This window comes from Schistosoma haematobium, chromosome 2, assembly GCF_000699445.3.
Source record: "Schistosoma haematobium chromosome 2, whole genome shotgun sequence".
Lineage (NCBI taxonomy): Eukaryota > Metazoa > Platyhelminthes > Trematoda > Strigeidida > Schistosomatidae > Schistosoma > Schistosoma haematobium.
The window spans coordinates 37,711,506-37,728,665 of NC_067197.1; the positions used below are offsets into that span (position 1 = coordinate 37,711,506).

Sequence of the window (17,160 nt, forward strand, 5' to 3'; positions counted from 1 at the left end):
CGTCGTAACACAGCTCTCACAAGGCACGCTGAATTTTGCCTTGAATATTTAAGTTTTGTTGATATTTTTACGAACCTGTGACGAACAGGTTGTTAGAGTTAACCTAGTCAATAACCTGCATACTTAAACCTGTATCTAATTTGGAAACTTGTACAGTTCCAGATTTTTTCCCAACCTTTTATTGTTGTTGTCGTGTTTTTTTAAAAAGAAACTTGCTGAAATACCTTGCGCTGAGAAATCTACATTGTACTATAATATAATATTAAGTAAAGCCAATAATAATATTCTTATGTACGCAATTTTATGTGTTTATATCCATCTTGCGGCATATCAAACTGAGTAACTTGTGACAATAAATCTTGTGGCGTTTGTAATATTTCGATCATATCTGTAAATCTGCATGCTTTGTGTTACATATTGTTAGTTGAGAATAAATTATGATCACTCTCATTGGTTATCAATAGTTTTACAACTTTCAGCTGATCATCACCTTATCTCATGAACGACATATCATTTTTCAAATACTTACAACCTGGAGGCTAATATACAAGCTACGCAGAAATAGATTCACAAGTTAAGATCAAACGGAAACCTACAAACTCGGTGGTCTGTGTCCTCGAACGTCCTGACAGCGAAGAATTCATCAAAATAGAAATAACATAAATGTTGGATGCTAACTTTGCCGGCCAGCTAAACATGTGATCACCAGTAAACACTCATCGACACTAGTGAAGCCTGTCGCATGTAATACGACCTTACTACTTCCCGTAACCTTGCTTTAAATAGTAGATTTCGCTACTTTCATATTATAATGAAGAATTTATGAAACAAAGGTTTGCTGCTCTTAACACAGACGTGTAAGGCAACCGTATAGAGTGTTTGGCTACACATAGTGAATAATATGGCGAAATTTTGATACATTTGCCAAAAAATCCCTAAGCGTATGAAGTAAGAGTACGAATTAATGACCGTCTTGAATTTTTAGACCACCAGCTAAGCCAATCTACGAGAATGACCTCGAGCCTACTCGATTTTGATTGGTTAGTAATCTCCTATTTCACGTTGAAGTCGAACAACGTGGTTGATACCTGATGTAGATGACCTTTTCTTCTCAACCAGACAGTACGGTTAGTTCGATGACTACATTAAAGAAATGTACTTGCGCGAAAAATCACAAGAAACAGAGTGTGACCGTTGACTCATGACATGGAATTTATCGATGAGCGTTGGCTATCTTTGAACCTGATGAAGATCAACAAACCGTCCGACATTCAGTGACCAGAGCGCTGGATGATTTGGATGGGGCACAGTGACATTTCACATGCCCTACAAATTGAACAATCAGGATTAAGATGGTGCCCCTTGTCTTTTGCACAAAATGTTAACAGCATCTACAGATAACTCTAAAGGTGGTAAAAACAAAGTCGTTTTGCAAGGAATTTTTGTCATTACTTAAGTTCTGCCTAATTACAAGTAGTTTTAACAAACGCCCTTCTTATCTATGAATTAGTGCTTTAAACCTGACTTTGAATTTCTCGATACTATTATGATCTATACTTGAATGTTACATAGGGACGGCCAAGACCGTAAGTCATGGTTTTTCGCGCACATGTTACATGATGTTGAGGTTTCGGATATCGTTATTTCTCAGCTACTAACACCATTTTTTCCGTCATAGGTAAATTTTCGTAATGTTCGCGATGGTGACATAGCTTTTATTACAGTTTATTAGTAGTTTGGCGTAGTTGTTGCTCACAACCTGGAAGAATGTTCAGTCAGCAAAATGTGGTTATTTGTAACAATGCAAACTCAAGCTAGTGAAATTCATCATTTATCAAGCCAAAAATAGACCACAATCAGGGTTTTATGCAAAAGGGCTCTAAAACCTTTTACATATGACTCACCTCCCTAATTATGGTGGTGATGAACATAGATGTCGGTAGTTGTTTGTGAAATGTAGGTTGGTGCAATTAAGCGTTAAACTATTTATGAATATTATATAATTTGATGATATTCAGCCACAACACAATTCTGTCCATTATAAGTATCGTCGTTTTTGACTGAACTGACATATTCATATGTAACGTATCTGAGAAAAAAATTATCAGTAACAGATGACGTTGATTGCTTTTTCTGCCCGTTTATGAACATATACAGGAACTGTGCATAAAATTACTGTAAGTGCCACATTAATTAGTCACATATTCCCCATAAGTAAAACGATGCGTGTTTGTTTTGAGCGCGGAAACTAAACCATGTTGTAGTTTATGTGTCTGTTATATGGTTTACGAATGAATTTCTGTAAATAGAATCCGTGTAACAGAAAGAGAACGATGGAAATCCCTCCGCAGCCTTTTTGTTGGACAGTGCTGTCATTTATTTGTTTCTTCTCCCTGTCGTGTATTTTAACCTTTGTTCAGATCTCGTTTAACCACACCTTTTGTTCTTCAGTCTTCCTCGTCTGAGCTTTTATTACGTGATTTGATTAAAGACTTATCTTTTGTTACCTGATTTTCTATTGCATGTTGCCGGACTATTAACAGTATGGTTGTGTTTGACTAGGCTCAAGGTCACGGCGTGATTCAGTGTCTGACTGTTAACCTCTTGACTGTTTGCCTGGGGGATTTCTGGAATCCCTGCAGACAGATATTTGATCCCATTTTGTTGGGAATATTTTTATTGATTCTCAGGTATCGAACCCTTTGGTATCAACTGTTTCTTTTATTGTTTAGCGCGCTACTTTGCGTTAAAGAAACTCCTGACTGTATAGCACAGGCTGTACCGTTTGAGGTATTTTTGATATAATTTGTTCTATTTTCTAAATTAGAACCGTTTAAATTGAGCACAGAGTTCGTGTTTTGATATAATTTAATACGAGTGCCTCAAGAACGCTTTGTAAGCTATACAGAAGAAAGTAGTCTGGCCTATTCGAATAAATTTTGGTTCGTCAGTTCTGCGTTCAAACCGAATACTGGCAATTCGGTCGTTACAGTTCTCAAACGAACAGTAATTACTAGTGACAAACACTGCAATGCCTGGCGTTTTTGAGATACTCGTATCAAATTGTATCAAAACACAAACTCTGTGCTCAATTTAAACGGTTCTAATTTAGAAAATAGAAACTAAACCATGTTGTAGCTGTTGTAGTTTATGTGTCGGTTATATGGTTTACGATTAATATGTAAATACTGCTTACCGGTGGTGTTTCATTTTCGTTTTTGAAGGGGCAGGAGGCTTGATGGGCTGTGTTACTCCTGGTAATAGTTGTCTCTCAGCTTCTCCAACTTTCCTTAGGAAAAGTCCACGCGTGGGCGAGAAAACATTAGCGACCTAAATACTTATAAATATCAAAGAAAAACAAAAGTCACCGATCGTTTATATATGACTTGTTAACTTGAAAAACCAGGTTTTCGCACAATTTTTCGATCCTATGATTATTGAAGTTCATGTCACATACGCATATAACACAAAATGCTTCATCAATCATATTCGAGAACGTTGCTTAATTTAAACACGGCTTCAGTTCGAAACGTCTGGAGGCTTGTGGGCCTGTGTCAATACTTCTGCTGATGGTCTCTCAGTTGATCCAACTTTCTTTAAGAAGAGTCCACGCGTGGAGCTTCAACCACGTATTGAATTCTATTCGTTGATGATTCGATGGAAAAGTCGATATTCAGCTGACAAATAATTTGCTCTGGTCTCGTGAACATTTTTGGAGTGTCCTCATAAATTCTTTGTTTTGGAAGACAAGAAAAATGGGGGCATATCAGGTGCGAATTTATTATTAATTTGAAAACTGTAATCAAGTCGCCTCTACTTCTACGATATGACAACGGGAATAGGTTGAGCTTGGCCAGTCGAGCAGCATACAACATCTTTGTTATTCTGGGAATCGGCTTAGTTGCTGTTCTCTAAACTTTTTCCAAAAGCTCTCTGTCTTTTTCATGCTGGGCCTTGCTGCTTGTATGTAATACTCAAGTTTAGGACGCACGAACACTGCGTAGAAGGTCAAAAACGTTTTAACATAGACATGACCAAAAGCCCTACATATTAACCATAAGGTTCTAGAACCTTTGGCGGCCATTTTACAACAGTGCAGCAGTCTTTAAGCCTTGGTTAACGATGACTGCCAAGTCATCATGTGTCTGGACATCGAGCAGCTCATTGTCACTCATCGTGTATATATCTGTACCTTGATGACCAATATTCATCACAATACACTTGGAAGTATTTGTCTGCAACTGACAGGGTTGAGACCATTCAAATAATTTCTCCAGGTCATTTTGGAGTTCTGTGCTTTCACCCTTACATCGCATCGCTCTCCATTTCTTGACCTCATCAGCGTATAGCAAGACAAATGATGATAGGAGACGAGGAAGTTCATTTACATACAAAATGAATAGCACCAGCTTTCACGAGCGACTAATAAGTTAGTGAAACCGTGCTGCTTCTCTGAAAGGGTCTGGTTTTCATGGAGGTACTTAAACAGCTCCTTCCGAATAATCTTTTCTTATATTTGAACAAGCACACTAGTTTAGCTTAAGGGTTGGTAATTCTCAGGTTTATGTTTCGTACCTGTTTTGAAGACGAGACTTACTATGGCGTTCGTCCAGTCTTTTGGTAAACCACCCTGCGTTACGGATAGATTAAAGTATATACTTAAAGGGTTCGCAACGAATCTAGATAATTCCTTTAGTAACCTAGGACGCAATTCATCTGGCTACGTTGATTTACCTATGTCAAGCATATTTAGCAGACCAAAGACATCGAATTCTTTAGTGGTCACACCACCCATTGTATGTGTGAGGGGTTTGTATGCGCTGACGGGAAGGGTGCTTCTATGGTATATACATTGCTAAAGTAATTTGAGAACACTTGAGCCTTACCAAAATAGTCCTCCACTAATGCTGCGGCAGTACTGTCTCCCCGTAGTGCAGGAATATTTCCCCCTCTCTTTGTCCTATGGTTTATATAGGAATACGAGCGTTCAGGACATGCTATGGATTCCTTAACAATTTTTTTGTACAACTTTCTAGACTTACGGAGGGTCGAGGCACAAATATTCCGAGCTTTTCGATACTGAGATTTTGTCTCATCAGTCCCTAGTAACCTAAATTTATCCCACACTTTTCTTCTCTTAAGGAGAAGGATGTGGACCTCCCTACTGAATCATTGTGGAAAGTTTCTCGGCCTCTTACTATAGTCCAAGGGATGTGGGGTGTGGTAACTTTTAGGTATAAATTTCAAAATGAGTCCCAAGCCGTTTCAGTTGATGACTATGGGTCTATTGTCCTATCTACTAACGATGCTGAGTGCATGATATCTGGTATGTTTGCTTTCCAGACGTTAGGTCTGGATTGAGCTAACGCGTGCTCGTGATTGACAGTTATATGGGAGTCAAAAGTTAAGGCTACCTGATCACTTTCACCTAGGAGTAGCATGTAATGGAGGTTCGCAATGTCATAATCATAGTGAGCCTGTATAAGATCTGTCCTTTTATTTAGCGCGCGGAAGTTTGTCATTAGTGTATGTAAACAGTGAATTGCTAATAGTATTACGAACGTTGTAATAGGATTTTTCTCAGATTTCATATTACCAATTGAAGGTTTTGAATCCGTTTATGATAAATATTTCCTGTCACGTCTCCACACTTTGTTGTATTCCGATCCATATTTACTATCGTAAAGAATGCTACACAAAGACAAACATTAGGGAAACTACAGTCTTACTTCCTTATTGATAATTCCTAAGTAAAAATTGGCTTCAGTGAATCTGTACACACTGTTAGCTTCGTCCTGAGGTTGAGGAGTTACGAAGCAACAATCGATCTAACTTGTGCACTACAAGACAGAGGGAGATAAATCAATGTTCTTCGCCAGGATTTTGTGAATTTGCTGCAGCAAAAAACCACGAAAATATGAGAACACCTAGTATTTGTCCTACCGAACGGACACCCAACAAACACACAGTAATCGAAATACAGATTGACTTCTTGTTGCCAGGCTGTTCAAGGTCGTTTAAACGAAACGGCGGTCGACTTTCAAAAGATCTAACGTGTTACAGGCACGGTCGCAGGATTACTGTCGTCCATTCACTCGTTGTTCTTACTTAATTAACTTGCCATGTGCACTCATAGATTTTATTTTTGCCTTCGTTTCAATTTATTTTTGATATACTTTACTCTGGATCACGAACCGTATTCGGAAATAATTATTTATCATAATTGTAGATCTCATGGTCAAAAACCAAAGCCTCTGCACCTGACAATGGAAGTGATGTCCGGAACTTTTTATCTGCGATTTACGTTTTTGTATATGATTAAGTACTTTACATTTTCTGTGATAAATCAATTAGTATCCTCTTATTGATAATTTTGGTCGTCGACATAACTTGTACATTACTTCCAAAGAAGTCGAAGTTCGCAATTCGTTTTCAATTTGGTCGAGATTTGTTAGGCCTATGATGCATCCCTAAAGTGAGTCTGAGATGGCCTTTAAGCAAATTTAAGGAATGTAAATACTCTTTCGGGAGGTTGTATGTTAAAGTACGTGGTGTGACTCAGTGATTAATCACGAGTGTTTAGTGAAGCTAGGTAGTATTCTTCCTCTCGCTGTAAACATCAAACCTAGTTTTCCCAAATTTGTAAACAAAAGGTTGGCAAAGCACTGCATTGTAACTCATGTCATGTGAAAACCCTTACTCAGAACTCCAGGTTGCCTCATTGTGACTATGACTAACAGACAATATATTAACTTTAAAAAATCTTTGCTAGGGTCAAAAATCGGCTATAAATTAGTGAGAAAGTAGAGTCGAGAATTAGAGCGTTGGTTTTTCGGTGATATACTGCCATTATTTATGATTCCTAAATGCTAATTAGCCATATAGATGAGTGAATTTTGCTCCAGAGTACAGGAATCACTACGGCGAGACTATAATTCTTGGACAAACCAATCTGATTTGGGATGAAAGGTTTTAGATTTAGGTGCGAAATTCACCCACCCATTTGACCAAATGGCGTCTTGGCATTTTAGTTTGTGTCAGTTCGTGATGAAAAACTATAAATCCAATTCCTAACCTTAACTGCCAACTGTGAATCATAATCCTTATTCTGCAAATTGCTTCATAACCCTCATCTAGCCCTAATAAGTAGGTAGACACCCCCAGGGTCACGGTGTCACTCATAGGTCATCCATAAATTATGGTCACACCGACGAAGTCTAAATAACGAAGACAGATTTCTAACCAATCAGAGAACACGTTGTGTGAATGAATATTTCATGGCAGAAGAAATGGCGATGCGAAGGTTAAATAAATTGACATTGTCATTCCAATAATTTCGATAGTAGTCTTTTAGAGCTGGACTGACCGAATAGCCCTCTTTTTTATCTCTTCTGGTAATCCATTCATCTTTATGTCTACGTAGCATTTTTCTATTGTAGTTTATACCAGTCCAGGCTGAAAACTAACATTTGACCCGTAATCTTAATTGTAATGCCAAATTTTAACTAGGGGCATTGTAAGGACCCCCAAGTCTTTTCGGGTCACTTTTAAGGTTTAAGAAGACAGACAGTTGATGAGATTAATCCCACGTGTGAACGATACCAAAGTGCTCTTGAGAAACTGTAATCACTTGCTATGGTCGAAAGGGGGTTTTAAATCTGTATGAAGAACTAGGATTCGGAGTTCAAGCTTGAGGCTAAGGTTCGGGACTAAAATCTTTTTTTTGACAGCATGATATTAGTTAAAATGCCTAAGTGCTAGTCGACTGTACTAATCTACTAATTTCGCGCCGAGACTCCAGAGTTCCCGTTCTAGATTTGATTGCTCTATCCGTAAGTTAAAGTACTACTGGCTGGTCCTTATTCTATACATTTACCCACATACCTACTGCTAATTCACACTATGGTTAGCCTTCACATCAGGTATTTTGTATGCACTTATATTTTTTTCAAACGATTTTAGAATAATCGCAAAAGTTACATAGCGTTTACTTATTCGTAATTGGGTTGCATAATTTTTCTTCACTTCTCATTCCATTCATGGTCTTAGCGACTAATAAAGATGACATAGCTCCCCAGACAACGCATTTGGTTTTTCGCCGAATTTGAGATATCTACTTTCCGATTGTATTGAATCTGTGTTCTATCACTTTTCCATGAAGTTGAATTAAAAGAAAATCTGTTTTTACCCAATCCTTACTCACTTTCTGTATTTTCCGTTTCTATTGTATATCACGTAGATGGACATAAATTACATCATCCAGTCAACAGAAAATCTTCATCTGAATTCGAGCGAACAGAACAAAAATCTGTGCATCAGTGATGATGATGTTAAAAATACAGCTAATTATCTGCTAGGCGATGAATTTGAAAAATCATGGGATACAAACAAGTTGAGTCTTCCTCCTAAAGCATCGCCATTATTCAGCTACAAAGTCTGTAGTGAGCAAAGCTTGTTTGTGGGCGATCATGCTTTTGGTTTTCCTCCTCTTTCACGTAGCGACGTTATGCCCGTACAGTTCACTCACCTCACATGTCTTACAAAAGGAAACTCGAAAACCGTTTATCAGTAAGGTTATTAACCTTGAAGAATTTATTAATTTCAACCAACATTGTTCATTATACAACTCCAACCTATCCTATTTTCATGACCTACTTCTTCACTAAATCTGGTTAGACTCTTGCTAGATGTTGTGCAACACAAAAGCATTCCTTTTTCACTGTTCTGTAGTAGTTTTTTAAAGATTGTGTTTGTCAAGTTGAACGTTATAGTCATACGTCTGTAATACAGCTGCAAACAGATGTATAGTACTTCAATTTGTTCTTAGTATTTAATAATCTACTTGCGAGTCATCTGTCTGACTAATAACTACTCTCAATAAAGAACGCCTTGCGATATAGTTCAATGACCTTACCTTTCAGTAACCAAGTACATGTCAGCTTAATCAGCTATGTGCCAAACACCGCTTCAAAATAAAGTACCTTTGAAAGCAAATAAACATAAAGATACAGTTTAATGTGGTAGTTAGTAGTAATTATCGTATTACTCTCTTTATGCTTACTTTCAAATCATTCTTGTGAAGTGGAATTAGCTGTCACTGTGTTAATGTTACACTCAAGACAAATGTCACGTCTTTCAAATAAATCACTCAATAAATAAGGTGGATCCCAACTCAGTTTTGAGCTGTTCTGGTTTTATCTGTGCAGCGCACATTAATCGATCACTTAGTTATAATCAACCTAAGCATTCAACCTGACTGAATTCTATCTATCACGTATTTTTCGCCTTGTATAAGTGTCATTAATGTTATGTTGTTAAGGCTATTCAGCAGGAAACTGTGGACCTAGGTTTTGTGTGTAGTTGACCAACAAGTGACGATTAACACAAAATTGAAATCCAAGACCTGCTAATTGCCCCTAACCACCTCATGCTATAACATTAATACAAAACATTTCTCAATGATTTCCAATTTTTTCAAGTGTTTTTTTTTTCATTATTTTACAGAGCGACTTTCAAACTTAAGTCTGGAAAGACATTAGATTACCGTCCAGGTGATAGCATCTCCATATTACCTGAAAATAATGCGCAAACTGTGGCGTGGTTGTTACAGCGTTTAACATTGGATAGTCTACATGATGCCGATACACTTTTCACTCATGAAGTAATAGCTACAAAGCATAGAAGCCTCCCTGAATGGTCTCATTTTACTTTTCCACTTTCATTACGATATTTGTTGACGTATTGCTGTGAACTGTATATACCCGTAACACGTCGGATTTTACGATTGCTAGCAGATTATTGTTTTGATGACAATGTCAGCTCTGTCAGTGCAGAAAGACAACGTAACCGACTTTTGGAATTCTCCAGTGCCGAAGGGAAGAAAATGTTTGAAAAGTAAGTATCATATTTACAACCATTCTTCTGGAAGATAGACCGGCAAAAGTAGGTTAATGTTCCTATGCATGGAGAAACATCAATGAACTAAACAAAAAAGAATCAAGAAATATATAGAAGTTAGGAGGATGAATGACGTTTATTGAATGTACCACAATAAGCTTTAGTTATCTCAGTCTAACTTCATATTTCATCATTTATGTATTGTAGACGTCGTTATAAACTAGTCCCCAGTGTCCTAGTGCAAGTTTCCATCCATAGATTTATCATAGTAGGACTTGTTATCGAATATTCAAACCTACTTTTCTGGAAATAGTGTTAAGGTGATAGTATCAAACTAATGATTTTTTCCTCAGTCCTAGTTCACAATACATTTCAGTCAGTCAGTCAGCTACAACGTAGGACCAGGCACATATATGCATCTGTCCAAGTTGCCATACCTCATTAACACAACAAGATGGACACCGGATTCATAAAAGTAGTAAATTCAGTGGTGGTAATATATAAAAGAAAGATTGCAATAAGGATATAGTACAGGAAAACAGAATTAGTTCATAGAAAGAAAGATATGAAGTGATTTTAATCTCATAGTTTAATAGAAGACAGAGAGTGTATACACTGACGCCATTGTGATCGATTCTGAGCCATGTCATCAAGAGTCTCCAACCATTGGTTACGATAGTCACGCGGACCCCAACCAAGTAGTCTGCATCTCCCAACATGGCTCAGTCTAGAAGTTAGTGACTTCAAGCACTGATGCCACGTTTTGGTTTGGCCGCCCCTAACTTTCTTCCAACCACCCCGAACACCGGTTAGCATTGCACGTCGTGGTAATCGGTGTTCGGGCATACATAACAATACATTTAAAGTAACTAAACTTAAAGAGTTTATGTTTGTAAGCAATCTACTTACTTACTACTTAAAATATCAACGTATTATGGCTGTCTACCAGTTTATTTTAATCTTTTCTTTTCAGGTATATCCAAATACCTGATCTTAATCTCTTGGATATTTTGTCTATATTTTCATGTTGCCGACCATCATTTATTCGATTGTTGGAAATTCTTCCAACACTTCAGCCACGTTCATATACACTCATTAATCCAGTTGATAAACAATTGTCTTGTGAACAAGAACTATCTTTTATTTTCACCAGAGTGGATTTTAAATATCCTGAAAGTGATAAGCATGTAGGTCTTAGTGATCGTTATCCATCACGACGTCATGGCACTTGTACCGGTTGGCTTGAAAAAATATGGTTTGGAGTTAATCAACCTGATGACTATCAGAAAGTTAATTTCAACAATGTCGGACCTCGGATTATATATATATATTTACGTAAAAATATTACACAATTTTATTTACCAGATAATATCTCCCAACCAGTTATCATGATTGCTGCCGGAAGTGGGATCGCACCATTTATTAGCTTTATAAGACAACGTAAAATCGACAACCTTAAGGTGAGATATTTATTTATTCTTATACGAATATTCGTCAAGATTAGAACGAATAGTTTGACAGAATTTGGGCACCGAGTACAGTGAAGACAGTTTATCTTGAAATTATGTTCGAAATAATCTCAGCAATTGAGATTTAAAATAATTCCAACGTTTCGTCCAGCTAACTTGTCCGAACTTCTTCAGGATAATGATTAAAATCAAAATCATCAAAGAAATATATAGCGTTGTAACGATCAAATCAAATCAAATCTATACTATGCTTAATCCAATCATATTTGGATGCTGATTTCTAGTAAATAGGATAACACGAGTCAGTTACATGGGAATCATGTGAAAAGTTCACGGCGTGAAAATAAATGACTAAAACGAATTATCTGTGTGTATGTATGTGTAAGATTGAATTATTAATGAATAATATTCGGTGTTAATGTTTTTACATGAAGGAGAAATAAAGGTGCAAGTTGAAGGTTGAAAAAGTCGTTTCTGAATCATTGAAGTGCAAGTAAAATGAGAATCATCAAATACATAATCGTATTGCTAAAAATAACTCACATTACTTTCAGTCAAAATAACGATGCATGTGAAATAAACAGGTTGAATAAAGAAAGGGTCCAATTACTTGTCAACGAATATTTACCAAGTAGTCGCTAGTTGAATACCATCCTTTCGGTTCAGGCTGTTCTTGTTCGCCCATACATACAGCGCTTCTGCTGTCAATCTTTCTTTATGAGTGTTAAAGCCTTTCTGAAGTATCTTGGTCCCTTCAAAATTAATCTTGTGTCCTGTTTCTAACGCACGTAACGCGATCGCAGACTTATTCTCAAGTTTCTTTAAGTCAACCGAGGATTTGGGAACATTTTCCAAACACTGTTTGTGTTCCTTCAACCTTACATTCAATTGTCTGGATGTTTCTCCCACATAAGCTGTATTACAGTCATGACAGTCGATCTCATAGACAATATTTCGTTTTTCTTCATTTGGGAACCTATCTTTAACTTCAACTAATGCTAATCTTATGGTGTCACATGCCCGAAAATACACTCTTACATCATGCTTGTTTAGAATCCGCTTGATTTCCGATGTTTCACTACGGTATAGGATGACCACTGTGGACTTCCAATCTTTCAGTATACATTCTAGTTTAATTTTTCTTTCATTTCTAACAATCTTCTTTAAAAACTCTTTTGGGTAGTTGTTATCCCTAATTGTAGACAATACTCCATTCCATTCAACTTGTTGGTCTTTCTTATCTGTAACTAGCCTAATACTTCTGTTCATTAAGTTTTTTACAACATTGACTTTCGTACACTGCGCATGAGCCGAACCATAATCTAAGTATCTCTCAGAATGTGTTGATTTCCTGAATACATTTATTTTCAACTTCTTATGATTGTCTTCGTTCAACCAAACAATCGCGAAACGCTAGTTTGTGGTCAACGGATTCAACTTCCTTCGTTAGCTTAATGCTTTCCGAAATGTTGTTTACATTTTCAAACAATTCTTCTAAGCCATCCCGTTTAATGATAATAAAAATGTCATCTACATACCATAACCAGACCATTGGTGGGCATACACATCTTGTGATTGCACTTGTTTCTAGGGAATGCATAAATAAATTCGCTACAATCGGAGAAACTGGTGAACCCATTGCTATACCTTCTTTCTGTCTGTAAAGGTCTCCTCGAAATGTAAATAAGGTGGATCTTAAGCATAATACCAAACATTTAATAACTTCAGATGGATCTAATAGGCGTCGCAAATTCATATCTGAGTCAGATTCTAAACAATCATAAATAATATCCAACGCTCTATTAACAGGTAAATTAGTGAATAAGGAAGATACATCAAAACTTGCCAATATTTCATCCTCTTCTACATAGATGGTATCGATAATATTCTTGAATTCCATAGAGTTTTTAATTTCATGACTAATCAGTTTGTCATACGGTTTAAGTATCTTAGCTAAGTATTTCTCTAGATTGTACGTCTGTGAATTTGTAGAATCAACCACTGGTCTTAGTGGAGTATTATTCTTGTGAATCTTTGGAAGTCCATAGAACCTACAAGGGTTACAACTCTTTGGTTATAACATAAACCATAATGTCGATTTTAGTTTAACCTTTAACGACTGTAAGACTTTACTGGTTTCAGCCTTAAGTTTATTAAGCGTTGTCCTACTTGTTTCTTTAATTTGTTCATATGGGCCCTCTTGTAGATGTTCCCTGGTTTTTTTCTCGTAGTCCGTTTTGTTCATAATAACTGTCGTGTTCCTTTTATTTGCTCTCGTAATGATAATTATGTTATCATTTCTCAGCTGTTTTAATGCATTTTTAGTTATATTGGAGTTGTTTGATTTCTGATGTAATATCATGGTGAATATTTTATTCCTCAATTCATTCGCTGTTTCACTCGGAAGATAATATTAAAAGGCGTTAATTTTGGTCTATTTATATTGAAATTGAGACCCCTTTCAAGTAATGATATTTCGTGGGAGTTAAGAATTCTATCAGATAAATTAACGATCAGTTTGCTAAAATCCAGTGTGTTTGACTTATCTTTAGTCTGTTGAACTTTGTTGTTTGATGCATGTTTCAACATTTTTTCGAAATTTCTAATCTGCCGTTGTTTTGACGACTGGTGATAAAACTGTTCTCTGTGTTTGAAAAATTCATTTATATTTGATCTTACATACCTATCAGCTACTAACAGCATTTTTTCCGTCATAGGTAAATTTTCGTAATGTTCGCGATGGTGACATAGCTTTTATTACAGTTTATTAGTAGTTTGGCGTAGTTGTTGCTCACAACCTGGAAGAATGTTCAGTCAGCAAAATGTGGTTATTTGTAACAATGCAAACTCAAGCTAGTGAAATTCATCATTTATCAAGCCAAAAATAGACCACAATCAGGGTTTTATGCAAAAGGGCTCTAAAACCTTTTACATATGACTCACCTCCCTAATTATGGTGGTGATGAACATAGATGTCGGTAGTTGTTTGTGAAATGTAGGTTGGTGCAATTAAGCGTTAAACTATTTATGAATATTATATAATTTGATGATATTCAGCCACAACACAATTCTGTCCATTATAAGTATCGTCGTTTTTGACTGAACTGACATATTCATATGTAACGTATCTGAGAAAAAAATTATCAGTAACAGATGACGTTGATTGCTTTTTCTGCCCGTTTATGAACATATACAGGAACTGTGCATAAAATTACTGTAAGTGCCACATTAATTAGTCACATATTCCCCATAAGTAAAACGATGCGTGTTTGTTTTGAGCGCGGAAACTAAACCATGTTGTAGTTTATGTGTCTGTTATATGGTTTACGAATGAATTTCTGTAAATAGAATCCGTGTAACAGAAAGAGAACGATGGAAATCCCTCCGCAGCCTTTTTGTTGGACAGTGCTGTCATTTATTTGTTTCTTCTCCCTGTCGTGTATTTTAACCTTTGTTCAGATCTCGTTTAACCACACCTTTTGTTCTTCAGTCTTCCTCGTCTGAGCTTTTATTACGTGATTTGATTAAAGACTTATCTTTTGTTACCTGATTTTCTATTGCATGTTGCCGGACTATTAACAGTATGGTTGTGTTTGACTAGGCTCAAGGTCACGGCGTGATTCAGTGTCTGACTGTTAACCTCTTGACTGTTTGCCTGGGGGGATTTCTGGAATCCCTGCAGACAGATATTTGATCCCATTTTGTTGGGAATATTTTTATTGATTCTCAGGTATCGAACCCTTTGGTATCAACTGTTTCTTTTATTGTTTAGCGCGCTACTTTGCGTTAAAGAAACTCCTGACTGTATAGCACAGGCTGTACCGTTTGAGGTATTTTTGATATAATTTGTTCTATTTTCTAAATTAGAACCGTTTAAATTGAGCACAGAGTTCGTGTTTTGATATAATTTAATACGAGTGCCTCAAGAACGCTTTGTAAGCTATACAGAAGAAAGTAGTCTGGCCTATTCGAATAAATTTTGGTTCGTCAGTTCTGCGTTCAAACCGAATACTGGCAATTCGGTCGTTACAGTTCTCAAACGAACAGTAATTACTAGTGACAAACACTGCAATGCCTGGCGTTTTTGAGATACTCGTATCAAATTGTATCAAAACACAAACTCTGTGCTCAATTTAAACGGTTCTAATTTAGAAAATAGAACAAATTATATCAAAAAAATATCAAATATCAAAAAGTTCGGATAAGTTATTTGGACGAAACGTTGGAATTATTCTAAATTTCAATTGCTGATATTATTTCGAACATAATTTTCACATGAAATTGTTATTCTTATTCCTGTAATATGAATTTACACAAATCATACCTTATTTGCATTTTTATAATTTGTGTTGTGTCAAACTACTCAGTGAATTTTACTTCATTTTTTAAACCTATAATAACGTCAGTCTTTATGAGAAACGAAATATAGCTCCGTTTACTCAACTTTTAGCCATTAATAACGGGTTACTATCTCTCTGACTGAACTAAACTTACCAGATATTTTGTATTCGTGTTCATTAACCTGAAATTTCCAACAATTTAAAGGGTTACTACTTATTAGTTTCATACTAATCCTGAATGGTGCAATCCTATTATAATTCTTTTAGTATTGAAAAAATCAGGCATAATTTAAACCTTAACTTTTAATACATTATGCGAATAAACAGAACCTTCATGTATGATAAATATTTGTTTACAATGTATTAGTAGTTGCGTGTTGAATAAATTAGTCATGTTATCGCATCATTTTCCATGTGATCAGTTTTTCCATAGAAATCTTCATGATAAGATTCAGTACATCCATTCAACTGATCATCTCCAAATGCAATAAAACTCGTATTAAATCGATGTACTTAAAATATTAACTTATTTGGATACGTGCAACTGGATAAATTTTGTATTGTGATCTTGTTTCAGAAAAATACCCCTACTGGAGATTTGTGGCTAATGTATGGTTGTCGCTCTCCAACGTCTAGTCTCCTATTTGAGAATGAACTATCAGATGCAGTAAATTCTAAAGTATTGAAACATCTTTGCTTGTGTTTTTCAAGAGATACTGTAAATTCTCCGGATGAAAAATATTCACTTAAAGAAATTTCGTCAATATTAACTGAACAAGCCTGTTTTCCACTCAAAGCACAGTATGTTCAAGATTGTCTCCTTTGTAAATATTCTACTGATTATGAGGTATCCGAGCATGATATTCAACTGATGAATCTTGTCTTCGAAAAAGGTGCTAAAATAATGATTTGTGGAGGACCACGTGCTTTAGCTTTTGGAGTATATGAGTCGTGGCTGAGACTACTTGCTATGCGACTTTATTTTGAACGAACACAGAAATGGTGTAAATATTCGGCCATACCTGAAGAGGATTTCATAAATGCTCGGGCATATGTAGATATAATGCGTAAAGCAGAACGATTTCAAGAGGATGTATGGGCTTAACGAAAAATTCCCACTTATGATATTTTTACTGTAAATTATTCGTCTATTAATATTTCTTCTTTGCATATATTCAAGTGTGTATAATGTTGTATATTAAACTGTATCACTAAAACATCCTTTTTCTACAACTTAAACTGAGGGTCACAGACAAGGGTTACGAATAAAATTATGTGTATATTTAATAACTTTGAAAGTTGATTGTACTGTATCACAAACTGATTGATATCAACCTCTCGTGCTAACAAGAGTTTGTTTATTATGACATCTGGATTTGCTACTTAGTTGATTATTAATCCATGATAAATATACACATTATAAATAGTTCTTCATTTCTCCTATCTGAAATCAA

The 17,160-nt window shown here is 36.0% G+C and overlaps 1 protein-coding gene across 2 annotated transcripts; it reads left to right on the plus strand.

Annotated features, from left to right (window-relative positions):
* The first annotated feature begins 5,247 nt into the window (after positions 1-5,247).
* On the plus strand, positions 5,248-17,132 carry MS3_00006893 (uncharacterized protein). 2 transcript variants are annotated; one of them, XM_035733113.2, is made up of 5 exons: positions 5,248-6,475; positions 8,240-8,568; positions 9,505-9,894; positions 10,871-11,357; positions 16,284-17,132. In XM_035733113.2, exons 2-5 carry the CDS (start codon positions 8,240-8,242, stop codon positions 16,809-16,811), a joined length of 1,734 nt encoding a protein of 577 aa, XP_035589569.1. In that variant the 5' UTR covers positions 5,248-6,475; the 3' UTR covers positions 16,812-17,132. The 2 variants fall into 2 exon arrangements, with proteins under 2 accessions (XP_035589569.1, XP_051068312.1); XM_051215130.1 differs by having other exon boundaries at positions 5,248-8,568; positions 10,871-14,361.
* The last annotated feature ends 28 nt before the right edge of the window (positions 17,133-17,160 follow it).